Source organism: Globicephala melas, chromosome 7, assembly GCF_963455315.2.
Source record: "Globicephala melas chromosome 7, mGloMel1.2, whole genome shotgun sequence".
NCBI classification, from domain to species: Eukaryota; Metazoa; Chordata; class Mammalia; order Artiodactyla; family Delphinidae; genus Globicephala; species Globicephala melas.
The window spans coordinates 28,484,067-28,511,321 of record NC_083320.1 but is presented as its reverse complement, the minus strand read 5'-3'; the positions used below and the strand labels follow the sequence as shown (position 1 = coordinate 28,511,321).

At 34.5% G+C, this 27,255-nt stretch overlaps 2 protein-coding genes across 8 annotated transcripts in view; one reads left to right on the top strand and one right to left on the bottom strand.

Moving 5' to 3' along the window:
* Nucleotides 1-23,666, top strand: part of CREB1 (cAMP responsive element binding protein 1) — a 56,481-nt gene extending 32,815 nt beyond the window's left edge. For 5 of the 7 annotated variants that reach the window (XM_060301948.2, XM_030853577.3, XM_030853585.3 and 2 more), the window contains 4 exons: nt 3,343-3,485; nt 7,461-7,643; nt 9,541-9,691; nt 17,443-23,666. In XM_060301948.2, coding sequence (XP_060157931.1) covers nt 3,343-3,485; nt 7,461-7,643; nt 9,541-9,691; nt 17,443-17,587 — 622 coding nt within the window. In that variant the 3' untranslated portion in view covers nt 17,588-23,666. Of the gene's footprint in view, nt 1-3,342; nt 3,486-7,460; nt 7,644-7,794; nt 7,891-8,647; nt 8,711-9,540; nt 9,692-17,442 lie in introns of those variants that run through there. The other 2 variants (XR_004038807.3, XM_070045921.1) reach the window with 2 other exon arrangements.
* Nucleotides 1-27,255, bottom strand: part of METTL21A (methyltransferase 21A, HSPA lysine) — a 54,246-nt gene that overhangs the window by 12,237 nt on the left and 14,754 nt on the right. The gene's annotated exons all lie outside the window — the stretch shown is intronic.

Below are 27,255 nucleotides of genomic sequence, written 5' to 3'. Positions count from 1 at the left end.
TAGCTGTAGACCTTATATGAGTTTTATGTTGAAAAAAAATCTTTTATTTGCCTTTAATTGGCTTATAGTGTATATCCCAGCAAAAATCATTATATAGCACTTCAGTTACGAATCAAATAAAAGATGCCTGAGACCACACATGTGTAGAGAAAGCGTTACTTTTATGAAAGATGATAATATCTTCCCTTATAATCAAACCTCCATAGTGGAGTATACCATTATTTTGCTTTTGGTTTATGAACTCTTGAAACCTAGCCTTTATGTCTTGATTATAACAAGATCTTTAACAAAATTCTTAAGATGTTTTTGTGAAGTTGGAGAAATGGGAATTAAATAATACACACTGGTTTTTATTGGAACAGCCCAGCTTTATAGTGATCAGTTTTTACCCAGAGGAAATCCTTGAAGGGTTCTCACTTGCTCTCATCTGGCTTGCTATTTTTACCAGCAATTTAGCTGAAAACATAGAGGCCATGCTTATCAGATTTGCAAATGACAGAAACTAAAGGGCTAAGTACCCTAATAGGTGGTAGAATAAGAACCTTGAAAGATCATAGCAGCCAAGGGAAATAGATTGAAACAAATAGGATGAAATGTTGGCGATAACTGTAAAATTTCTGAGCTTGAGTTTAAAATAAAATCGATTGGGCTTCCCTGGTGGCGCGGTGGTTGCGAGTCCACCTGCCGATGAAGGGGACATGGGTTCATGCCGCGGTCTGGGAAGATCCCATGTGCCGCGGAGTGGCTGGGCCCGTGAGCCATGGCCGCTGAGCCTGCACGTCCGGAGCCTGTGCTCTGCAACGGGAGAGGCCCGTGTACCGCAAAAAAAATAAAAAATAAAAAAAAATAAAATCGATTATTCAAGTATAGGATTCTGGATTAAGAATTCATCTAAAAAATATAATTATGCTCTTTTAATTATCATTGATTAGATGTGGTTGCCAAAAAAAGCCAATATGCTGTAAGGCTACGTTGGTTTAAAAAAAAAAAAAACCTAGTGTCTAGATTAAGGGAGGGAATTAATCCCACTGCTCAGACCACATTTGGAATACACTTTAAGAGAAAGTGAACTTTCTTGAGTGGAGAATGTCCAGGATGGTCTGGAGCAACAATTTGAAAAACTGGAAAAAAAGACTGAGAATGATTGCTGGCTTCGTGCAGAAGAGAAGTAGATTTATTTGTAGGTCTAGAAAAGTAGCTTTTAAACTTTTTTTAAACCACAATAAGGAATATATCTTTACAGTTCTTTCTTCATTATATATAGGTGTGTATGTACACACACACGTATATACCTATATATAGGGATCTGAAGCAAAAATTAATACAAAGCAATACTCATCCTTATGTGTGACGCTTAGCTGTTTTTTATTTATTGTTTATGTTGGTTGCAACATGCTTAATTGTTTTCATGGCCCACATAGGGGTTATGACTTGAGTTTGAAAAACATTGCTCTAAAGACCAATACAACTCAAAATATGGTCCACAGCCCAGACTGGTAAATCAGCATCTGGTTAGAAATGCAAATTCTCAGGCCCTTACCCCATATCTAATGAATTAGAATCTCTAGGGAGGGGACCCAGGAATCTGTCTGTGTTTTAACATGCTCTTCAAGAGCTTCTTTTGTATACTGAAGTTTGAAAAACAAGTGTTCTAGAACAGTGATACCCAAATCATGATGTATTGACCAGCTGTCAGTTTCCAAGCTGTTTAAAATAGTTTTGTATCTTGTTTGCAAAGAGAGAAAACCATCCTTACAGTAAAAATAGAAGTTTACTAAATAGGAACAGGCAGATGTGGAAAAGAATGAGTAAGAAGTCTTACAAATGAGAAATACAATCAGGGGAATTATTTTTTTTAAAAAACAACTGTAAGAATATTTTCTACAGTACCAATAAAGGTAATTACATACATAAATATATAAAAGCCAGTATTATTATAGTTTTACTTTGTAACTCCTCTTTTTCTCCCATGATTTGAAAGGCAAATGCATAAAACAATAATTATAAATCTGTTAATGAACACACAAGGCATGAAGATGTAATTTGTTACAATAACTACATAAGGGGGAAATTTTTGGTAGATGGTTAAGGCTAAGTTTCAAACTGGTTTGTTAGAAATTTAAGGTTTCAAAAATTTACTTGGGTTAGTATTTTTTTCCCCTCTTCTGTGATTATGTTATTCATTTGAAATGTGGTAAGATTCATTTGTTTTTGTTTGTTTTCCATTTTAGAATTCTTCTGCCATCCTTGTTGATAATTAATTTATTTCTTTGAATATGTAAAAGATTAACATGGTTCCAAAAGTCAGAATTGTACATATACACACACACACACTCAGAAGTGTCCCTCCACCCATCCTTTTTTACTTCTTTCCCACCCACCCCCAGTAGATAACTAATCAAATTGAACTCCATCTAGTTTATCCTTTCTGACTTTTTTTTCTTGAGCAGATGAACAGATACACAAATATTTTCTTATTTTCTTATTTCACCTTCATTCGTATACAAAAGGTACCATGCTATATCCATTATTTGGATGAGCCATAGTTTATTCAACCATTCTCGTATATGTGAGCATGGAGATTGTTTCTAGTCTTTTGCAGTTGCAGTCGATGCTGCCATGATTAATCCTATGCATATTTATTTTGTACTGTTGGAAGTATATTTTAAGGGTAAATTCCTGGAAGTAAGATTGCTGTGTAAACACATTTGGTTTCCCAAATTCCCTCCATAAGGGTTGTGCCAGTTTTATACTTCTAACAGCAATATACAAGAGCATGTATTTTCTCACAGCTTTGCTAACAGACTGTATTGTTATACTTTTTTTTATTTTTACCAATCTGAGAGTTGAGAAGTTAAAAATCAGGTTTTTGGTCTTTTTTTCCCCTCAGTATTCAGGAGTTATTGGTATGTTAGGGATATTGGACCTTTATCTGTAATATATGTGAACATTTTCTCCTAGTATGTTTGATCATCTTTGACTTTATTTTTGGTGTTCTTTGCCATAAAAAAGCGTTTTTTTCCTGTAGTCAGTTTTATTAATCTCTTCTTTAATTGTACCTGGATTTTGAATCATAGTCTTTCTTTATGTTCATTTTAAAGAGAAATGCATCTGTTTTTTCTAGTCCTCATATGGTTTTGACATGTGCATCCCTGATCCATTTTTAGTTTTATTGTTGCAAATTTTATTGTTTATTATTGTAAATTTTTTAACTGTAAAATTTAAAAATTCTCTCTTAAGCACTATCAGCTTTCTGCCAGTTTTCTGATCTTTTCCTCTTCTTTGTATTTAGCCAGTAAATGTTACTTTTGTTTTAATTGATATAGTTCTCTATTTTTCTAGGAAAATTTTGAATGACTTATCTTCTGATGCACCAGGAGTGCCAAGGATTGAAGAAGAGAAGTCTGAAGAGGAGACTTCAGCACCTGCCATCACCACTGTAACGGTGCCAACTCCGATTTACCAAACTAGCAGTGGACAGTATAGTGAGTAATAGATATTTCTGTTTTGGAAAGTGCGATGAAAAACTAATGACTGCATTTTCCTTAAAGTAATCTTATAAGCACCAGCTCTTTTCTAAATCTTGGTTGTCATTTTATTTCCTTATATGCAAAGTTTTGTAACAGAAGTATTTTCTTTCCTTCAGGGTTTAGTTAGGATTGCTTAGGTATGTAAGACCTTTAAATGGCCCTTTGTTTTGTGCAGATGCATGGAGAGTCTTACAAGTTTTTCAAACCACTGCTTGAAACTCTGTATTTCAGTCCTCATATAGCATATGATGTTAATAGAAAACATGAGTTTTTCAGATAATCATTCTTTGATTATGTTTAAGGCCAAAAATGGTCTCATTATTCATCTATTTTAATAATTCATCTTTCTTTCTAAAAGTAGCATTTTTAAATCATATTGACGTTTCACGGTGGGGTGGAGAGGCTTGTTTGCAGTCTACCAGCACATTTAATTATTATTCCTTTTAAGATAAAAGGTAGTGTAGTGAATTGTAATAATGTGAGCATAAGGACTGCTGAAATTAAGAGGGCACTTTGCTTTTTGTCGCACAGAAAGCAAAGATTTCTTTTGCAGAATTATCAAAGTTTCCATTTCTCTGATGTCTCTGACACTTAGGTCTCTCTTCTTATCTTTCACCTAAATCTGTTATAAAGAACTTTTGAGTTCTGCTTTTGTTTGATCAAAGGCATTTGTGTGAATGGTACCTTTTTCCTCTTTTCCCAATATCTTTCTGCCTCCCAAAGTGCCTCACACATTGATGTCTTCATTTTGATTTGTTCATTAAATCCAGTGCTACCCATTATATAGTTTTCCTCCCTGTCTTCCTTAATTACAAATTAAATGTACACATTGAAACTCTTGCTGCATTGGTTTTCTAATGCCCTGGGGTAGTCTGTGTCAGAAATATGTGTAAAAGTTTGACTCCCCAGTTCATAGTTTTCCATTTACAGCTCAACCTTGGTTTGTATAACTAATTGCATTCCAACTGAATTAAAAACAAGTAGCAGACTTTTTAGCTCAACCAAAGCTGAAACTTTTAATAGTAAGTAGAAGGCAGGCATTTCTGACTAAGCTTCTTGTCCATTCTGTAAGCTCATTAGAGTTCACTCATTCTTTTCCTTCTTAAGTTCTTTGTTGGCAGAAATAGATACTATCTATATATGTGTATGTGTGTATTTTTTAGCCTTATATCCAAATAATTTGAGTTATTCAAGGTGTGTGTTCTAAGACCTTGATATGTGAACTTTTTTTTTCTTTAACTTCACCACGCTTGAGGGATACAGCATACTCCTGTTAGTAACAGATTCACTCACCACAGCAATTCTCACTTGAACTAGAAATAGAAAGCATGCTCTTTAGGATAGAGGCATATCAAAATCTCAAATAAGGAAGTGAAGTTGAGGGAGGTGAAGCTGAGAAAAATAGATGTTTAATTTGGCAACTGACAGTTGCTAGTTTTAAAGGTTAATACTTTGAGATTTTAAAAGCTTTATACATTATCTTTATCCCTTATTCTCTGTATGTGCACATAGGACCTTGATGGAACTGATTTAACATTATGTTCTTGATTGTCGTTAAGAATCAATATAACGACCACTTACATATACAATATTTATTTGTTTCTTAACTTACAAAAGAAATATATGGTTGTAAAAAGTCAAATGGTAGAGGTTTTTAGTGTTAATAAAAAGTAAAAACCCTTTCCATCCCTCCCCATTAGAGTTTGGTATATATCCTTCCATTCTTTTTCATTCTGTTTATACATACATGTGTCATGTGTCATTTTTATACAAGTGAGACCTACATTATTTATATACCATAGACAAATATATGCATATATAGTTATGTATGTAGTTTCTTTTAATAGCTACATTGTGTTTCACTGTAAAATATAACATTTATTTAAAAATCACACACTGATGAATATTTAGGACATTTCTACTGTTTCAAACAATGCTACCTGAACATTCTTTTATATATATAGTATCCTGTCCTGTCAGTGGGGATAGCATCTAAAGAGTGGAATTGTTGAAGCCAAGCCAGCCTGCCCAATTACCCTTCCCAGTGGCTACACCAATTTGTACTCCTTCAATAAATTGTTTTTTTTTTTTTTAACTAATACTATTATTAGTTTTGTCCATTACTTGGTTCACAGTTCCTGATAATAAAGTCTTGTTTGAGAGATTTTATTCTTAGTTAGAAAAACATATTTTATTTTACTAACTGAAACTGTTTTCATTGTGGCTCCTCAGAATCTCAGCTGGGTTTGTTTAATTATACTCTTTTCCTTCTTCTAGATTTTGTGGTAGAATCATTATACACACCTAAAGATATATCAGTTGCTTGATTTCTATCTTTTTTTCTTGTTTTAATGAATTTAGTTTTATTGAAAGCTATCTTAAGTCCTTTTGGAATATGAAGTATATAACTATTAAGAGAAAAACAATGTTTGATAGGCTCAGACTTGAGTTATTCAGAGTACTTTCATATATACATGATCTCATTTGATTTTTATAACAATTGTACTTAGTGGCTAGAACCAGATATTTTTATTTTTACAGAAGAGATAACAGATTCAAATAACAGTTTAGTGATGGAACTTGGACTAGAGCCCAGATCTCCTGATTTCTAGTTTCCTTCTTTCCTCCCACCTTGAGTTCATTGGTATGTAGTCAAGAAGAAAGTTGTGTGCATTGAATACAGTGGAATTTGCTTATTAACTCTATTTGAGAAATTGTGGTTTGATTCTGTTAACCTGATTCTTTCAAGTTATCCTGAAGTATTAATCTCAGAATAGTTTTTATATATTCCTTTTTTTCTCCTTGTCTAAGATAAGTAAAATTTATGGGATTAGCTAATGTGGGTAGATTGTATATGCCAGTATCTTAATTTCCACAAGTATTATTTACTAAACCAAATCACAGCCATTAACTGTTACTATTTCTTGATTGAACAGTAAATAATCCAGTTTTTCATACATAGATGACTCAGGATATTAGTTACCCAGAGCTAGCTGACAGTTGATCCCAAACTAATTTCCTTCTAACAGACAAAAAGTAACATGCTCAAATCAGACATGTTGACTTAGTTAAAATCCATTATGCAATTTTATATGTAATATTGTGATTTTTAGTCCTTCTCTTTTTGGAAAACTTTTAACAGGGAAAGTATCTTATTAACTTTTTACATGTACTGTAGCATAAAGGTTAATTGAGGTTTTTTATAAAGTGAAATGTCTACTAGTATGAGCCAAAGTTGATTCCTTTGTAAAAGATAAATGACAAGTATGATTAATTTGTGAATAATCAACGGATCCTACATGAGAATGCTTGAACTTAGAAATAGCAGTAAAATATTTTTTTCTAAATGATGATCTTGGGCTCTAATTTTAAACTCCACGAGAGGTCTGTGATAATTAAGTTCCATAGGACATTTCCGTTGTTCCACTGAGTGGACTTTTGTTACACTTCATGCATTGCTAACCGAGTTAGAGAACAGAATACACTACTGAACTGCTTTATTAATTATGAATTAAATAATCATTTATTGGGTGCTTATTACATGCCCATATCTGTGCTAATAAGTACATGAACGTAGAGAAGGAAAATAATATGTAGTTAATGCCAGAATAAAGGAAGTGTGGGTCACAGAGTGGTACTTCTTGTGAACCAAGTAACTTCAAGTGGAATTTAACATTTTCTCATTTTTTATTAACTGACATTACTGTAAATTATAATGTTCATAGAGTACGTTTGTATTCTTGAAATTGGATATAGGTTTCCTGAGCAGAAAGTTACTTGAGTATACAAAATCCTTCTTGGTGATGTTATTTGCTGTAATAATTTCTCCTAGATTATGCCTTGCAAATTATTCTGCTTTGAATTTAGTGTGTGTATAAGACTTACATGGTATTAATTAAACTTGTAATAATAAAATCCATTGGGTTTTAGTTGCCATTACCCAGGGAGGAGCAATACAGCTGGCTAACAATGGTACCGATGGGGTACAGGGCCTGCAGACATTAACCATGACCAATGCAGCTGCCACTCAGCCGGGTACTACCATCCTACAGTATGCACAGACCACTGATGGACAGCAGATCTTAGTGCCCAGCAACCAAGTTGTTGTTCAAGGTAAGAGAATTCAGAATTCACAGGTGTGGTAAATTGTTTGAAAAGTTAAAATTTTATAGACTCAGAAAAAGTAAGTATGATACTGCAAAGCACTATTAAAATAGTTTATTTTTCTTCATTATAGATACTGTTTTCCATGAACTCTTCTTCCATTATTCCATTTGGACCAAAATGTCATGGCATAAAAACAACTATTTTCAGTTTTAAAAATATAACATCTATCTTTATTGGATATAGGAGAAATGAGGTAGGTTAGAGGGAAAGACAATAAAATTAGGAGTTAAAAAAAGATAGATTCTAAATCTAAATATATAGAGATTCACTTTGTGACCTTTGTGAGTAAGACCCAGCCTCCCTGGGCCTCATTTTTTTTCATGTGTCAAATGAAAAGTTGTACTAAATCACTGATAAGAATCTTTGGAGGTTCAAAATTCTGTTCCTCTGCTTTTAAGTCAAAAGAAATTTACATCTTCATTTCTAAGATCATCATTTTTTATTTCAAAGGATAGCATTATATTCTGAAAAATCTTATACCAGTGTGTAAGTCTCCTGGTCTATGAGCAAAAGTAGTTAAATCCATGGTGAATTATAGAAATAGCTTTTTTCTGTTTTGTTTTGTTTTAATTTTTTTGTTTTCTTCCTATTTGTTTCAGAAATCTTTATGGATGGGAGTTGACCATTTTTCTTTGAATTCACTTGAATATTTTAAGAATATGATTTATGCCACATTTAAAATTTGCATATTAAGGAAATAATAATAAATCTGTTTCTAAAATATTTTTATTAAAAATATGTTTTGCCTCTATTAGGTAATGACAGATGTGCCCCTTCGCCATGGATGATTAATTTTGAATAATTCTAAAACACCAACTAGAGAGTCATAATTTATTTAAAGAGCCCTAATGTATTTACAGAATATTTTCTGTTACTAAACAAATAATATTTGAAGAAGATAATATTTTGCTTATTAATGGGAGTAAAACAACTTTTCACTTTACATGCAGGTACTCAAAAATTGTAAAGCAGGATGTCAGTGAATTTGAATTCTGAACGTCAGTTTGAAGATGGTAACATGTTTAGTATATAAATCTTTTCCACTCAAACTACACATTTTAATTGATATTAATAACAAATATGGATGATTTTATAAAGAGCTTCAAATTCTCTCAGATAATGTTAGGTTTCTTATTCCTAGGAGGGCATATTATTAAGCTGTTTTTAGAAGCGATTTGACAAATAGAGACTTTTTCTTTTCACAAATGATGGATCATTTAGAAAAATAAAACTTCAATTTGTTCAGCCGTTATCATTTACATTAAAACAATGCTTACAAGTAATATAATTGGCATCAAATGGTACACTTTTTCATACTTTGTTTGTTACAATTAGGAATTTATAATAGTTGACCATTATGCTTTATTTTCTCTTCCATTTTGCTATTTTATGAAAAATCATGGTCGTTTTTATGTCGTGGCAAGAGTCTACTTGAAATTTTTTAATATGAATTTACCAATATCAAAGGAAGACATTGAGGACTATACTCTATCTAGGAAGATCATCCAGGCTGTGCCCCACTTACCTTTTAGACTTAAGGTTGGTAAGCATGTTAACAACAGAATAGAACTACATTCCAATGAAAGATAAATATAAGACCCAGCAGACATAAGTTAAGACCTCTTTCATCCAAGTGACTATACTAGTAAATACATTAAATTGGGAATTAATTTCTGAGTAATGTCCCAAAGAGTGCTGATTCTTCCAACATTTTAGTCAGAATCATCTGTTCCTTTTTTTCCTTTTAATCCAAAATATATGTTTAGATTGATGATTGACACGTAGTTTTACCAAGTCACAGTGGTTCAGTGTCTTACACCATGCTCACTGTTTTTCTTTTCAGCTGCCTCTGGAGATGTACAAACATACCAGATTCGCACAGCACCCACTAGCACCATTGCCCCTGGAGTTGTTATGGCGTCCTCCCCAGCACTTCCTACACAACCTGCTGAAGAAGCAGCACGAAAGAGAGAGGTTCGCCTCATGAAGAACAGGTACATACATTGCATTTACTTATATTGTTGTAGGTCAGGCATATTTTCAGATTCTGCCAGATGTGTGTCTTTAACATCTGCTGACAATAGGATCTTTGCATTGAGATATTTTTCTGGTAAAATTGATGGATCTTGCTAAAACTTCTTTATTTAGCTTCTCATAAGCTGCACTTATGAGATGGCTAATGGGATTATGGGTCCATCTTTGATGATAGAGTAGTTTTCTTTCATGCAATTTCCCCATGGGAGATTTAACGCACAACTTTGCTATGTTTTCACTATTGCTTCAACCAACTATCTAGGTTATTTAAAATTGTTTCTTTTCATGAGTAGTATTGTTAAGATTAAGAGTTTTATGTATATATATATTAAAATTAAGTGTTAAGGTTTATTTATATTAAATGTATTTGTAATAGGTAAATGTATGATGGCCAGTCTAAGTTTTAATGCATATTATCTTTACTCAAAATAATAACAATTTAACACCTAAAGAAAGATTCTTCAAAAATAGATTAATGCCGAGAATATCTTATTATTGACAAAAATCTTAAAATAGAACTAGTCTTCAGCAATGAAAATGCTACATATCAAAAATTTATTAAATGTGGGAAAGTTATTCCCATAAATAAATTCATAGCTGTAAATGGTTTTGTCATCAAAAAAACGTAATAAAAATTTTTTTACTTATATTTACCTTAGTATTTTTATTTATTTAGTTTAGGATTTAAATATTTAGCTTAAGATATAGAAATGACCTAAGACAAAATAAAGAAAATGAAAATAAAGATATTAAAAGTTTGAAACAGTGAAAATATTCCACTGCCTTTCACCTCAAGATTCTTCAACTGCTGTGATAAAGTGAAAGAAACATAGAGGTTGAACTTAGAGGATGTGGATTCAAGTCCTAGATCTACCCCTTTTGCTGTGACTTTAGAAGAACATAACCTTCTAAACTTCAGTTTTCTCCTTTGTAAAACAGGATCCCACTACGCACCCAGAGGGTTGCTCTGGGGGTCAAATATGTGGGTCAAGTAAGATAATTCCTTTGAAAGCACTTTGTAACTGCAGTGCTCTGTTGAAGTGTCTGTTTTTGTGCAATTTCATGTTTCAGCTTAGATCAACCTCTTTCATTCCTAAAATATTCCTAGCTGTTATAGAATGTTGGTGAATTACACCTAGGCAGAAATGGCACAGTTTTTTCCAGATTATTAGGAAAAGAGTTGGAAACAAGCTGAGTAACTTATTTCATTTGTGCTCCATCAATCTGTGATTTTAAGTAAGCTACAATAATAAACAGAAGCATAAAAGCTGTGTTCATATTTAAATGTATTTTAAAATATAAATTAAACTGTGTTTTAAACTTTTTTAATGTTTGTAAGGAAATGTGTAAGTAACCCTTTTGAAAATTAGAAGCAAGTCTGATTAGAAGTCTCAAGTAAAGGCTAGGTTATAAAGTTTAAGACGAGAACATTTACTGAAGAAACCAGTTCTCAGCAGACACAACAGAGCAGTCAGGTAAAAAATACATCTCTTGATTGTGAAAGCAACAAAGGACTTCAGATTATGTCTGTGTAGTTTGGCTCTATGGAACAGAAACCTTTCCCCTTACACAGAAATCACTTAAGAAGCAGCTTAATTGTAGTGGGTGAGGAGGCAGCACTGCAGCTTCTTGTCTGCTCTGGTGTATAGAGGGCTGCCCATTTATGAAAGCACATTAATTTGACAGGCATACCAAATTCTCCTTTTCCTCTTCATGCGATTTATGATTCCCCCCCCCCCCGCCCCGCACCCTCCCCCCCCACACACACACACCAGCCACATGCACGCCAAGCTGGGGACAGGGAACACATAGCTACAATTCCTAACAACCTCTGCTTGCTTGAGATATTCAGGGAAGCCACCTGACTTACTGTGAACTCTTTAATAAAATACTTTGGCTTGGATTTAATTTCACTATAAGGAAACTTCCCATTGACTCTGGTATAGTTCCTTTTCCCTTTCTTCCCAGATATCTGCTGCTTCTACTTTTTCAACTTCCATTCACTAGAATCTGGCTTCTGTGCCCACCATACCACTCCAGTGTCTATAAAAAGGGACAGATACCTTCCCATTTGGCAAATCTAGTATTCTCTTTTCATTTTATTTTACCTTTACTGGGAGTATTTGACACTTTTGACTGCTCATTTTTCTAAACTCTTCTTCGGCTTACTCACCTGGTTTTCTGACTACTTTTCAAATTTTCCCTTGAAACTTTCATCCATACCTATGTATTTCAGGCATCGTCTATATGTTGATATCACCTAATATATACTCTGACTTTGACCTTTCCCTTGAGATATTATTTATTTAGGTCCTGGTATGTGCTGGACACGATACCTCATTTCTTTACATATTTTATTAGTTCTGCCCACAATGAGAGAGAAGCTTATGTCCACTTTACAGAGGAGATACGGTTCAGAAAGAAGGTAAATATTTTGCCAAAGGTCACACCTTTTAAAAAATGGGTAGAACTGAGATATGAGCCTTGCTCTGGCACCAAAGCCTGTGCACCTGCTACCTGTCAGATTCAACCATCATCTCCTGCTCTGCCTCTCAGACAAGAACACATGGCAGTGTGCTGGAGGTACGTAGCACCAAGAGGCAAACATGGAATGCTTTCCTTGAATATTTATTTGGCTCAAAAATTTGAGAGAAAAAACATTTTTAAGGTAAACTTAAAGATATAATTCACACCAGCAGCAGTTGCTTTGGACTGTGCTCCCATATTTAGTTTCCTCTGCCATTATGGTTACTTAGGTGGAAAAGTTAGAGAAGCACTCTCCTCCTGAACATATTCACTAGGATAAATGTCCCTATGTGCCTCAAACACAGCCTGTCTTCTAAACTTGATAAGAAAAAGTTGTGATTCCCCAAATTCTGTAACATTCAAATTGCCATTTACTCAAAAATGAAGATAGGGCTTCCCTGGTGGCGCAGTGGTTGAGAGTCCGCCTGCCGATGCAGGGGACACGGGTTCGTGCCCCAGTCCGGGAAGATCCCACATGCCGCGGAGCAGCTGGGCCCGTGAGCCATGGCCGCTGAGCCTGCGCGTCCGGAGCTTGTGCTCCGCAACGGGAGAGGCCACAACAGTGAGAGGCCCGCATACTGCAAAAAACCTGTGTCTTAGAACAACAGGGACTTCCCTGGTGGTGCAGTGGTTAAGAATCCACCTGCTGGGCTTCCCTTGTGGCGCGGTGGTTGAGAGTCTGCCTGCTAATGCAGGGGACACGAGTTCGAGCCCTGGTCTGGAGGATCCCACATGCCACGGAGCAACTGGGCCCGTGAGCCCACAGCTACTGAGCCTGCGCGTCTGGAGCCTGTGCTCTGCAACGAGAGGCCGCAATAGTGAGAGGCCCGCACACCGCGATGAAGAGTGGCTTGCACAGCTGGAGAAAGTCCTCACAGAGAAACCAAGACGCAACGCAGCAAAAATTAATTAATTAACTCCTACCCCCAACATCTTCTTTAAAAAAAAAGAATCCACCTGCCAATGCAAGGGACACGGGTTTGATCCCTGGTCCAGGAAGATCCCACGTGCCGCAGAGCAACTAAGCCCATGTGCCACAGCTACTGGAGCCCGTGCCGTGCAACAAGAGAAGCCACCGCAATGAGAGAAGCCCGCGCACCTCAACAAAGAGTAGCCCCCACTCGCCGCAACTAGAGAAAGCCCGCGTGCAGCAACAAAGACCCAACGCAGCCATAAATAAATTTATTTATTTATTAAAAAAACCAACAACAACAAAAATTTCTTCCTCACTTACGTTACATTTCGGCAGCTGCAGGTCATGGTATGGCTCTCCTCCACATGCTCCCAGCCAAAGGAGGAGCACCTCTTTGAGTCCTGTCATTATTGTAGCAAAGGGAAAGGGGAAATACTTTTTGAAGCACCTGCTTGATTGTGGTAAACATCTTGTCCACTCGGGTACCATAGGCCAAAGCACAGGCTAGGACAAGCCCAACATCAGTGAAATGGGAATGGTGTGCTCTTCCCACAGGGAGGGAGGAGTAAAAAATTATGGAAGCAATACAACCCAGCACCTCTGTCTTACAATTTTAGAGTGCAGGAAGAATTTAATAGGTTTCCTAAGAGCAGAAGTAATGAAGGAAAAGGTTAAGTAGGCTTGACCATCTAAAAATATGAAAGCCTCTGATTAGCCATGGAAAAGGTAAGTAGCAAAGCAAACAATAAACTAGAAACATTTTAACAAAGTCAGGAGACTGATAAGGATATAAATAAGTAGATTCAAAGAAAATGAATTAGAAATGGGGTAAAAAAACCTGAAAATTCAAACCAGTTAAAGTGTATGCTATATAAATTAAGGTACATCCTTTCAACTGTATAAAACCAACTGTTAATAATGCAGATGTGTTTTTATTGAGATGGGAAGATGTTCATAGTGGAAAAGAGCAGGTTACCAAAGAATATGTATTATCCCATTTTTATTTATTTTTATTACAGAAGTAAAACATGCTCATTATAAGCACATTAGAAAACATAAGCTAAAATATTTACTCAACACTAATTGTGCCACCCAAAATGTTAACATTCTGGAGTATAATTTTTTTCCCCTAATATATATGTGCAAAGATAAATAATACGTTTTTAGTATACAGTTTTTATTTTTTTATTTTGAAATAATTTTAGCTTATGGGAACAGTTATAAAAATAGAACAGAGTTCCAGATACTCTCTATCCACCTTTCTATAAGTTTAGCATATTACATAACCAGGCTGTGTTTGTCAAAACTTAAGAAATTAACATTCTGTCATATACTATGTATAGTAATTAACATAGTATTTTTTATAGTGGTATAGTAATATTAACTGCACTGTCCATTTTATTTGAATTTCCTCAGTTATTCCACTTCTATTCCTTTTCTCTTCCAGAATCCAGTCCAGGGTACCACATTGCATTTAGTCATCGTGGCTCCTCATCTCCTCCAATCTGTGACAGTTCTTTCCTTGTCTTTCATGGGCTTGCCACTTTTGAAGAGTAGTAGTTAAGTTTCTTTCAGAATATCCCTCACTTTGGGCCTGTGTGATGTTTTTATTATGATTAGATGAAGGTAATGGATTTGGGGGAAGAATACCACAGAGATGTAGTCTGCCCTTCTTGTCACTTCATATCAGGGAGCACATACCAGCATGACTCATTACTGGCAATGTTAACTTTGATCACTTGGTTAAAGTGCTGTCCAAGTGTTCCCGCTGCAGTTATCATTTTTCTCTTTTTACACACTATTCCTTAGAAGAAAGTCACAGATTTAGAAAGGGAGGAGAATTAAACTCCACCTCCTGGAAAGGAGAGTATCAAAGAACTTGTGGTCATAGGTGAAAACCAACATGGTAATTGGTGTTACTTTCGCAGAGTTGCTTGGAGACTATGCAAATATTTTATTTCTCTCTTTCAAGTTTTCCCCACTAATTTTAGTATTCACAGGGGAATCTTTCCTGCAGTAATTATTACTGTGATATTCTAATGAGGATTTTCTATTTCCCCATCCCTTCTACATTTACTAACTGGAATTCTTCTATAAGGAAAATTTGTCCCTTCCCCACATATTTATTTATATCAGTACGGTCTTACAGATACTTACCTTATATTCTTTGGGCTATAATTCAATATTATTATGATAAGATTATTCCAGTTTTGGCCATCGGGAGCTCTTAAAAGTTGGTTCCTGTGTCCTTTAGATGGCATCTTATTTTTCTTCAAGCACGTCTTTACTTTCTGGCCCTACAAGATCATCTGGGTTCAACTTCTCATCTTGTGTTTTCCCTGCTTTAGCCTTGAAATCAGCCATTTATTCAGTGAGTCCTAGTTTCTTTCATTGGAAAATGGTATTTAGAAATCAGTTAGGCAGTAGTTGTGCTCTTTGCTACTGAGGTTTCACAGGCCCTCTCAAAGGACAGAGCTAGGAAATATACACGTGTGTGTGTGTGTGTGTGTGTGTGTACGTGTACACTGGCCCATGTATGCACACAACTGTATTTCTGTACGTGTACATTACTATAATAAATATGTTTGTACTGATCCCTCTGACTCTATTCTGTAGCCACAGGGCTTATTTTAGCCTTCCCTTCCCCCCTTTGCTTATTTGAACTTCGTTCTCTGACAGAAACTTGGCTTCCCACTAAAGATGGTTTATTTATGTATTTGTTAAACTCTAGTATATAAAATAGTTCCATAATTGCCAACTTGTACCCCTATGAGAAACAACTTTATAATATAGCATTTATGTACAGTTCTTTCTGTTTTTAGCCTTAAAGTACCAGTGAAAGCACTGTTTTCAAAGTTACTTAGCTCTGCTTCTTTTTTCTCCACCCTCTTATGTCATATACATAAACATTTATAGTAAAGTTAGATTTCTCAACATCTACATTCAATTCTGGGATTCCCCGATATCCTGTTTTTTATTTTAAATTTTCATTACTTTACTTTTTGTGCTGTATATTTCTGTGGGGTTTAACAGACATAAAATGTTATGTGTCTACCACCACAGTGCCATACAGACATTTACACCACTCTAAAAAGAATTCCTTGTGATACCTCTTGGTAGTCAGCCTCTACCCCCTCCCCCAGCCCCTGGAAACCACTGAACTGTTTTCCATCTTCTTGTTTTGTATTTTCCAGAATCTCATATAAAAACAGTATGTAACCTTTTGGATCTGGCTTCTTTCACTTAGCACAGTGCATTTAAGATTCATTGATAGTGTTGCATGAATCAGGAATTAGTTTTATCCCTGGTATTGTATGGATGTGGTTTATTTATCCATTCACCTTGAAGTTCATCTTAGTTTCCAGTTTTGGAGGATTATGAATAAATTTACTATAAATACTTACATACAGGTTTTTATATGAACTTTCAATTCACTTGAGTAAATATCTAGGAGTGGCCTGGATGGATGGAATGGTAAGTGTATATTTAACTTTATAAGAAACTGCCAAACTGTTTTCCGGAGTGGCTGTACCATTTTGCATTTCTACCAGCAATGTATGAAAGTTCCAGTTGCTCTGTATCAAATGTTATAGTTTTATGTTTTACATTTAGGTCTGTGATCCCTTTTGAATTAACTTTTTTATAAGGTGTGAAATGTGTAAAAGGTTCACTTTTCTGTATGAACACCTGTTTGTTCCAGCACCATTTGTTAAAAAGACTATCCTTTCTCTGTGGAATTGCCCTGGTACTTTTGTCAAAATCTAATTGACTGTATTTGTATAGGTTTGTTTCTGGGGTGTCTAGCATGCTTCATTGTTCTGTGTATCTGTCCTTTCGCCCATACAATCCACTAGGAGAATCTTTTCATTCTATCTAAAAATATTTAGATCGAAATTTTTGAGAAACTTTAAGAGGCACTCTCCAAGCTAAAGAGTTCTTTTTATTTTTTATTTAAAGCTCATTTCAATTTTGTATTCTACTCCAAAATATAGTAATTCTTAATTTAGTATGAAAATGCTTGCCACCCTTATGCCCCATCAATTAAAATTGGTGCTTTGAATTTTTTTTTTAATCAACTTTCTATCGTATGTTAAAATTTTACATTAGACAATTTCCAAGTCATTCTGTTTATTTTTCTCAAATGCCTAATCTATAATATATTAAAACATTTGTTGCTTTGAGCTAAATCTTTTATTTTTAATGTAGTCTATCAATGCAAAATAAATGATACAGAAACGTTGCATAAGTTTTCCTGTCCTTTTTTGCTTGTAGGGAAGCAGCACGAGAGTGTCGTAGAAAGAAGAAAGAATATGTGAAATGTCTAGAAAACAGAGTGGCAGTGCTTGAAAACCAAAACAAGACACTGATTGAGGAGCTAAAAGCACTTAAGGACCTTTACTGCCACAAATCAGATTAATTTGGGATTTAAATTTTCACCTATTATGGTGGAAAAAGGACTGGCTTGGCCACAACCAGAAAGACGAAATAAACATTTATTTTCTAAACATTTTTTTTCTATGCGCGAAACTGCCTGAAAGCAACTACAGAATTTTCATTCATTTGTGCTTTTGCATTAAACTGTGAATGCTCCAACACCTGCCTCCACTTCTCCCCTCAAGAAATTTTCAGCACCACGAATCATGAAGAGACTTCTGCTTTTTATCCCCCGCCCTCTTCAAGAAGTAATAATTTGTTTACTTGTAAATTGATGGGGGAAATGAGGAAAAGAAAATCTTTTTTTAAATGATTTCAAGGTTTGTGCTGAGCTCCTTGATTGCCTTAGGGACAGAATTACCCCAGCCTCTTGAGCTGAAGTAATGTGTGGGCCGCATGCATAAAGTAAGTAGGTGCAATGAAGACGTGTTGATTGCCAAATTGACGTGTTTTCACATTTTCATTGTGAATTATGTAAGATTGTTAAGAGACATACCCTCTAAAAAAAGAATTTTAGGATGGTGTTGAAGAAATTAAGAATGAATTTGGAGTGCTTTCTATGTACATTCTCTTCAATACTGAAAACTTGTCCTTGGTTCTTAAAAATATTCTGTATTAACTACAGCTCTTCCATAGGGCAGTTTGTTGCTTCTTAATTCAATTCTGTATGTGTTCAACATTTTGAATACATTAAAAGAAGTAACCAACTGAATGAAAAAGCATGGTATTTGATTTTAAATTAAATCAAAGTAAGTAAAAGTACAAAGCTTGTTTTAGTTTAGTACTAAATTCTTAGTAAAAAGATGCTCATTAGTAAACCAATCCCTTGAGTTATATAACAAGGTTTTTAAATAAATGTTTTTGTCATCGCCTTCAAAAATATTTATATTGTCACTCATTTACTTTAAAAGGTTTTTCTAATTAAACTGTTCCCCTTTGCACTTATATTATACCACCAACAGGAAAGCCTTCAAGATGTTAAAGCAAAGTGCTGTATTTGTTTATAAAATGTTATGTGTTGTAGAAAAATACTGATTTTAAATATTTTCCGTATTAACATACTTTAACAGAGTAGTGAATTTTTTAATGAAAGAAGTTATAAGGATATAGTTCTTTTAAAGTACAGTATTAGATATGCACAAGGAAAATAATTTTCTTCAGACATATTTGAATGACTGCTGTACTACAATATTTGGATTGTCATTCTTGCAAAACATATCTTTGTTGTTTTCTTCTATTGATAAAAAGAATAGCTATGCTTTAGCTTTCCAATATGCTATATATACCCTTTGTTATTCTGTAAAGGAGCTACCTGTTTTAATTCCTTACCTATAAACAGTCTGTATTTGTATGTATCACACATTGTTTCCAGTACTACTTTTAATTACCAATACTCATTTTATTCACTAAGCTTGATAAATTTAAAAGTTACCCTTTAAAAAAAAATAAGACTGAGGTGGATTTGAAAAATTGGAGATTGACATAATGTTAGATTATAATTTCTCATTTGAGAAGGTATTCCTTTTTTAAAAGAGAGTCTAGAATTTAATGTTTTATATTTAGTCATGGGTTGTTTTTAAAAGTTAAGTTTGTTAATGTGTTAACAAAATATGCAGATATGGGTGTTAATTATTGAGTCCATTTTGAAAAGTAAGATTTTTAATTAATATTTGTAAATGGTATATTTTTATTTGTAACAAACCGTTGTCTTTTTTCAAGGATGAACAGAGTTTATGAAGGAGCACCATTCTAAGAATTGAGTGATGTAGTCTTATATCTGGACAGTTCGCCAGATTCTCAAGAAGGCTTTCAAACGACTGTAAATTTTGTTGTTTATCCTGCTGAGCTAATGGGGAAAGTTATAGTGTAAAAATTATTTGTATACCTGCATAGATGTGTCATTTTCCAAAACTGGTTTAATAGAAACCAAGCAAAATCACAAATCTGTTCACAAACTAGAAGTCTTTCTTTGAGGCAGAATGTCAGACCTGAACATTTTAAAAGTCATAAGCTTTATAAATGAAAATTGCCTAGTATTTAGCAAGTTAAATGTTTTCAAAAGTTGAGGCTTTCTATTTAATTAGAAAGTTGGTGGTCCTCTTAGTCCCTGATAAATCAAGGCAAGTCACATCCATATTAGCTGGCTGCATTTATAAGTTATAAAAGACTGATTGCACTGGTTTAAAGTCAGTTACTTAATGGTGAGGTAAGAAATGTATTCTGTTGCTGAATCTGTTTAGACCCTTGGAGAGATTTGAAGATTTCAGTTTATACAGATAGAAATTAAGCATATTTTGAGCATACTTTTTTTTAAGAGAATTGGGAAAAAGGTGTTTGTTTTTAAGCATGCAACTTTGAGAATCTTTGTTAAGAAAACAGCATAATTTTTAAAAATCTTATAGCCAATAACATGTGGCCACATTATGTTTTTTCTCTTCATTGGCCAAAAGGGAATAAAAATGTCATCATAGGAATCTGTACATATGCTACTGATTTGCCTAGAAAATAGCAAGTTTGGTATTGCTCACTTTGCAAATATAGGGCCATGTGGCACTTTTATCTATAGGACAGATTAACTCTAATAAAAATGAAGTGGGAGGGGTTTATTTTTTATATATTGCTCTTATGAGTTTTCAAGCTTTGATAGTGTTTAACTGAAAAGTGGTTTAGAAAGGGCTAGATCCAATGTGTTCACATTATTAAAAATTGATATCAGATGTAATTTTTAAGTTCATTTTTCAAACTCAAGTACCATATTGGCAACCATAATATTGTCATAGGTGCTCTGTTGATTTAGATATTCCTGGTGGGGGGGGAATGGCATTTGTATAATATATGTGTACATATATATATATATACATACAGTATATAATCTGAAGCTCCGAGAGCTCTTAAGTCAGGAATGCTGAGTATTATAGTATACTGAGGTCAGATGAAATTTTACATTTTTGTGTATTTTATTGCATCACTTTTGGTAGTTTCTTGGACTGAATTACCCCAGCACTCATGATTGATGTTTTTTAATCTCCTGGTTTTTTTTAATTGTCAGTTTTCTTTGGCTTGATACTTTTAAATATGTTACTAGTCACTTGAACCACCACCACCCCCACCCCCCCACAAAAAAGTATTTGGTTTTTGTGCTTTGTCTCTGGCAGCTATAACAGTGGTAAGAACATTTTGAAGATAGCTTCTAAAAGGTACCACTGATTTTTCAAAAATCATCCTGGGGGAGAATTTTTGGTGTTTTCATTTGAGCAGGGATTTTTGTCAGAAAATGTATATTGATGGCAAGTCAGCAGCAGTGCTAGTATCTGAAAGCACAATGCCAGTCAGGCAGGCTGTCCGATCAGAAGTCATCTGGCTGAAGTTTATCTCTGTCTCTCAGGCCTAATCCCTGATCCTTTTGACCATTTGGGGTGACATGTGGAATCATACAAAGGCTTAGGAAGAAACAAGTTTGTTTAAACCAGGATGCTTTTACTTACTTTAAGTGACTTCAATCTAGATTTCATTTTTAATGTTTTTAGTTCTGTGATCAGCTGTAGTCAGCTATCAGCATATATTGTTCTCTTTATTTGAAGATCAGAAGCCTGCTTAATTTTGCAGGATTAAAATAAGGCTAATATCTTAAAGTTAAGATTTTGAATTAAAGTGGGTTTTAGAGACAACTGTTAACACACCTTTTCAGTTTTTCCAAGAGGCTTTATTTGTTGCCATTGTAACCCTGAAAGCTGTTGGTATATTGTTTCCCATTGACTTAATACAAAAGTTGTATATTTATTTGGATTATTTTTACATTATATTCTTTGTAAATGTTTGGTGTAACTTGCACTTTTAAAAATGACCCTGTTTGGGTATTAGCAAACTTGAGAAATTCCCTCATCAATTAATTGTCATCTGACTTTTTATGTCTTTCTCCTCTCTTCAAATCATGTGGCTTTTTTTATGGCAGCTTTTTTCATTGATTAAAATATTTTAACACCTAAAGGCTAGCCTTATAAATGCTGTAAAAGAAAAGTATCAGGAAATTAGATTAGACTAGCCCAGTTAATTAAAAGATGGGTTCAAACCCTATCTTATTGTCTTTCATCATGGATAAAGATAGAAGGAAAAGCAACTCAAGTGAATAAATATTTATTTCCAATTTTAAGACTGTCCACACCCCAACATTAATACTGTTTATAGAATCCCAAGATATCCTTGAATTTGCCTAGAACAGTAAAAGACTTCTCAAGGCAATTAATCATTATTATCATGGAGAACACATGTATTAATTTGATTAAATTTTTTCACTTTAAATTGTCTTTGTTAACATCACATTTGACTGATTTCAGATGAGGAGGGGAAAAGTGAGGTATGCTTAAGTAAGCCTGTAGGTGAAGAATTGTGGTATAAATTTGTTCACTCAGTTGTACAAAGCACAACTAGAACTTTTTGTTGGATGGCTTACATACATTTTGAATACTTTTAATGTTGATATGTTGACTTTTTTAAGTTGACTGCACAGTCACTGTATGTACTAGGAACTGGTTTCCTTGACTTTCTAAAATCAACGGCTAAGAGAGGCACTAATCCCTGAGGGGTCGAACATATCATGAAGCTGAGTCAGTATGGAAGAATTTCAAATAAATCAAACAGGGTGCTGAAGTTCCATCTGTCTCATCTGCTTATGATAAGTTCTTATTGATTAGTGAATGTAACTTAAGCCTTTGTATGTGTCCTCAGGGGGCAAACTTTAAGAGGGACCAGATAACGTTTGAATGGAGGGATTATATTTCAGGTGTTTTAGCTTGAAATTTATTTTTTAAAAAAATTAAAATAGGAAAAAAAATAGAACAAAGCCTGTGAAGCAATTTGATATTATAAACAGGCTGAGTTGTTTAGCACAGAGAGAAAATATTGACCTGTCTGCATTCTGGTACTGTGCACACAGGTCCTAGCTGGGTAAAACACGATACATTTTGAGTTATTCTCACCAGCAAGTAAAAGGAAAATGAACAGTCTTCAGGAAATGTCTTTTTGAAAGGGTCATACAGTAGGAAATTCAAATTTTACCTACTTTATAGAGGCATTATTTAATACTTGCCTACAGAAGTATGGCATTTCTAAGCTTGTGTCTGAGGAGCATCTCAGAGATGTGAGAGTAAATCTAAAGTAGTTAAAAAATTGGTAGGGAAGGAAGACAATCCCTGCAGATAATGATCTTATGTTAGTTGGCTGAGTGAAATGATCTATCGTTGTGTTTGGGAGGTTTTATTTTCTTATTTTTTTAAAATTGAATTGGTATATGCTTTATAGACATTGTATTTTTATCCAGGTGCCACTCCAATTTGTGTATGTAATAAAATTATTTATATTAAAAGTGGGAAATAATTCGTCAACATTTTTCTGTGAGTATAGGTTAGGATGGCAAAGAAGAGTGCTAGTTTGCCGTTTTCCATGTAAAATCCCCTACTGATTTGTCACGTCAGTTGTCATCCCCCCCAAGAAGAGGAATTATTTCTAACGTAGCTGTATCACTTGAAACTTTAGAAGCAAAATAATCAGGGAAGTTTCTAGAGAGAAAGATGTTTGTTTGGGTTTTTGGTTTTGGTTTTGGTTTTATTTTATTTTTTTGGTTTTTGCTTGAGGATTGGGGTAAAGAATACCTCCCCCCAAAACTATCAGCACAAAACAGGGTATTGATTTTTAACTCTGATGTTGCTATTGGAGTTGAATACTAAATAAGTAACTATAGTGAGGGAAATACATTTCTAATAAAATTCCCTACAATCTAGAAACATCCCTGTTTTAATTTTTTTTACCTAAATCTTTTTGTGCTTTATCTGTGTAAAAAGAAAAATGTACTGAGCTATAATGGATTTTATTAACACTATGTACATATTAGCTGCTTTGTGTTCAGAATGGTAGCAATTGCTTTGTATATTAAAGTGATCCTTGTGAATTTGTGAAATATTGTCATAAAGTGCTTTTTCTTACTGTAATCTTTGTGGTATCAACTGTCATAATACCCTTTTTACACAAACATTTATGTGCAGTCACATAAACATGCTTTTAAAAACTCCGGAAGTCTCTTTTTTGGGATGGGATCTCTACATTGTGTTTTTCACTAGTTGTGTCAAGCTGTATTTTGTGGACTTGGTTTATTACTTTTGTTAAAGGGCAAAAGTTATGCTAGAATATATCACAAGCTTGTGGTGCACAGCAACAGAAAACTAACTCAAGCAACAAGAACATATCTTTAGTTACTTAATTTCACTGTATTCCTAGTTTTTAGCACAAGATTTCTTTTTTCAGTAAGATTAAACAGTGCCTATTTGAAGATCTGGAGATGTTACTCCCCTGTTGAGACGACCAATGGGAGGAGACATATGGCCAGCTGTCTCTAATGTCATAAAACGCATCTTTGCATTGGAAGAACTGATAAGGACAGATGACTTCCTGGCTCCCCTTGTAATTCTCAAGTTCTGTGACCATAAAATGGAAGGAAAGGAGAGGAGATATGGTTAATCTGCTCTTTGCTTAAAGCACAAGAATAAAAGATTCTGTCCTGTACTATTGATTCAATTTCTGAAAATAAGCAGTTGCGTTCTAAAGGAATTTTTTTAATTGCGATGTTTATTAAGCCTGTTATCTCTGCCATTGTATTGAAGGAATTACATGAATTGTATTCCTCTTTTTATTCTTCTACAAAGAGTAACACGTAATTTATTGTACAAATAGACATTTTTGAGAGTGAAAGGGTGAGGTGTAAACCAGGATTGTGCTGAGCAAACTGGGACCTGTATTGACCCTCCTTGCAAACCGTGTTCAGGTGCTTGGACCGCCAGTAAAAGCAAAGAGTGCCTATCTTCTCTCCACCCATATCTCTGCTGTCACTTGCTCATTTCACAAATACGTACCTGTTGAGAACATACTTCTGGGCACAGAAGTTCCTGTCCTCAAGACGCTGTAAGACACACAGCCAAGGAAACAATTCCAACACGTTTATACAATTTTCGCCTTGAATTCCAGACTCATTTGTCATTTCTACTCTTTGCAAAACAATAGGTCCAAACTGAACTTTTAATTACTCCTGTAAATCTCTTCGTCCTTTGGCTGGTTCTTCTCCGTCTTGCAGATGCTGCCATTATCCACTAAACGCAAAAACCCAGAAAAGCCCTGCCTTAATCAGTATTATCCTTCCCCTCACTGCATTTTAATTTCTCGACAACTTTCTTAAGTATATTGACCAAACTGGGGCTTAGAATTCTAATGAGGGCCTAACAAGTGAAGAGGAAAGGCAATTTCCAGGCATTTGAATGTAATTTTTATGATTGAGGTGCAATTCACATAACAAAATTTATCATTTTAAAGTGAACAATTAGTGGCGTTTAGTGCATTCGTAATGTTGTATTACTACCACCTATATCTAGTTCCAAAACATTTTCGTCACTCCGAAATGAAACGCTGTACTCGGTGAAGAGTCACTCTCAATTTTCTCCTCCAGCCCTTGGCAACCACCAGTCTTTCTGTAGACTCACCAATTCTGGATATTACACATAATCATGCATTTATCAGTACTTCATTCCTGTTTATGTCTGAGTAGTATTCCAGTGTAGGTATATGCCACAATTTATCTGTTCATCTGTTATACGTTGCAGTTATTTCCATGAACATCATGTGCAAGTTTTTTGCTCTGGGTCTCTGTTTTCAATTCTTTGGGGTATACATCTAGGAGTGGAATTGCTGGGTCATATGATAATTCTGTTTAACTTTTTGAGGAACTGCCAAACTGCCTCATTGGCTGTACCATTTTACATTCCCACCAGTGATGTATGAGTGTTCCAATTTCTCTACATCCTGGCCAACACTTGTTATTTTGCTTTTTAAAAGAAAAATAGTAAAGCCATCCTCATGGATGTGAAGTGGTATCTCATTGGGGTTTTGATTTGTAATTCCTTAATGACTAATGATATTGAGCATCTTTTCATGTGTTTGTTGGCAATTTGTATACTTTGGAGAAGTGTCCAAGTTCATTGCTCAGTTTTTAATGGTTTTTTTGTTGTTGAGTCTTATGAGTTCCGCATATACTCTGCTTATTAGACCCTTAACAGATAATATGATTTGCAAATATTTTCTCCCATCCTGTAAGTTTTCTTTTCACTTTCTTGATAATGTCCTCATATTTTTTAACTTAGTTTAAGTAATATGTATATTTGGGAAAAAAACTAAACAGTACAAATGGGTGAGTTTGTGTATCCTTTTAGTGACAATCTGTGCATATACACACAAATGTAAATGTCTTTTCTCCCTCTCCCTTTTTTATATAAATGGTGCTTTTTTTCCACTGAATGTATCTTGGCAATAGTTGTATTTCACTATATGTATATCTACCTCAGTTTAACAGGTGTGAAGTATTCCATTGTATAGATACAGCATAGTTTATTTAACCAATACCCTCTTTTGTGGACATTCAGGTTGCTTGAAACTGCTGACTGTTAATATATATACAAGTTAGTATAGATATATACAAGTTAGTATATCTCCAGGATAGATGCTGAAAAGTGGAAACTTATTAAGTATGGTTTTCTTCATATTTGGAGGTGGTTTCCTAAGCAGTATTAATCTGCTAAATTAATAAAAATGTCATGTTGGTTAGTTTTTTTTATGTTAAACTTCATAGTCTCTCTCTTCATATATATATTATATGAAAAAAAATAGAAGTAGCAGAACCAGCCTTACACAAAGTTATAAAAAAGAAAGCTGGCCCTTCCTTTTCTCAACTCTGTTATACTGTTTTCCCTTCTAATCTCCCTGAGTAACAGTTGTTCTCAGCTAGGAAACAATTTTTCAGTATGCCATACTTTCTAGTGTTAAATTTTAACCCTTCTCTGGTTGTAGAAAGAAAAGCATAACATGATTTTTAGAGCAGAAACTTCTGAGCTAACAAATCCTCAATCTTTAAAGTGCAAAAAAAAGACCCTGAGGACTGCCCTGCTTTTTCTGCAGTTCACGTCAGTGCTAAGAGAGCCCAGGTCTCCAGTTTCCCACAACAGGGAAATAATACTCACTGTAGTGTCTCACCTCATTCTTGTGAAAGAACTTGAAAATGCTACTTCTGTCTTGGTAGAGGTTCTGGGGAGCAGAAAAATTACGACTTTCTCTGACACTAAAATAAATCACACGTCTGTTTCACCAACTATATCTAGGACCTCTAACCAATACTGGTACATGAAAAAGTGATTTTTAAAAGTATCTTAAATTGTTGGAATTCCCCGGCGGTCCAGTGGTTTAAGACTGCACTTTCATCGCCGAGGGTGGGGGTTCGATTCATGGTCAGGGAACTAAGATCCCACAAGCCAGTGGTGCAGCCAAAACAATAAAAAAATAGAGTGCTTGAATTTTTTTAAAGGTGTCTTAAACTGTTATTTTTGTTTCTTGATTTCAAAAGTGACTGAAAATGCTTCTATCAACCACTATAAAAGCATAGAGATTAAACAAATGATGTTGGAAGTGAATCTTTTATATAAGTTCATAACAATTTTGTTACTGAGAATATGCTTTACATTTTGATATCCCTGAGAATAGGCAATTTAATAAGGTAACTGATCTGTAAAGGAATCTGTATTTTTCATGAGTATATGTTTATTGAACTCCCTTTATGAAGAG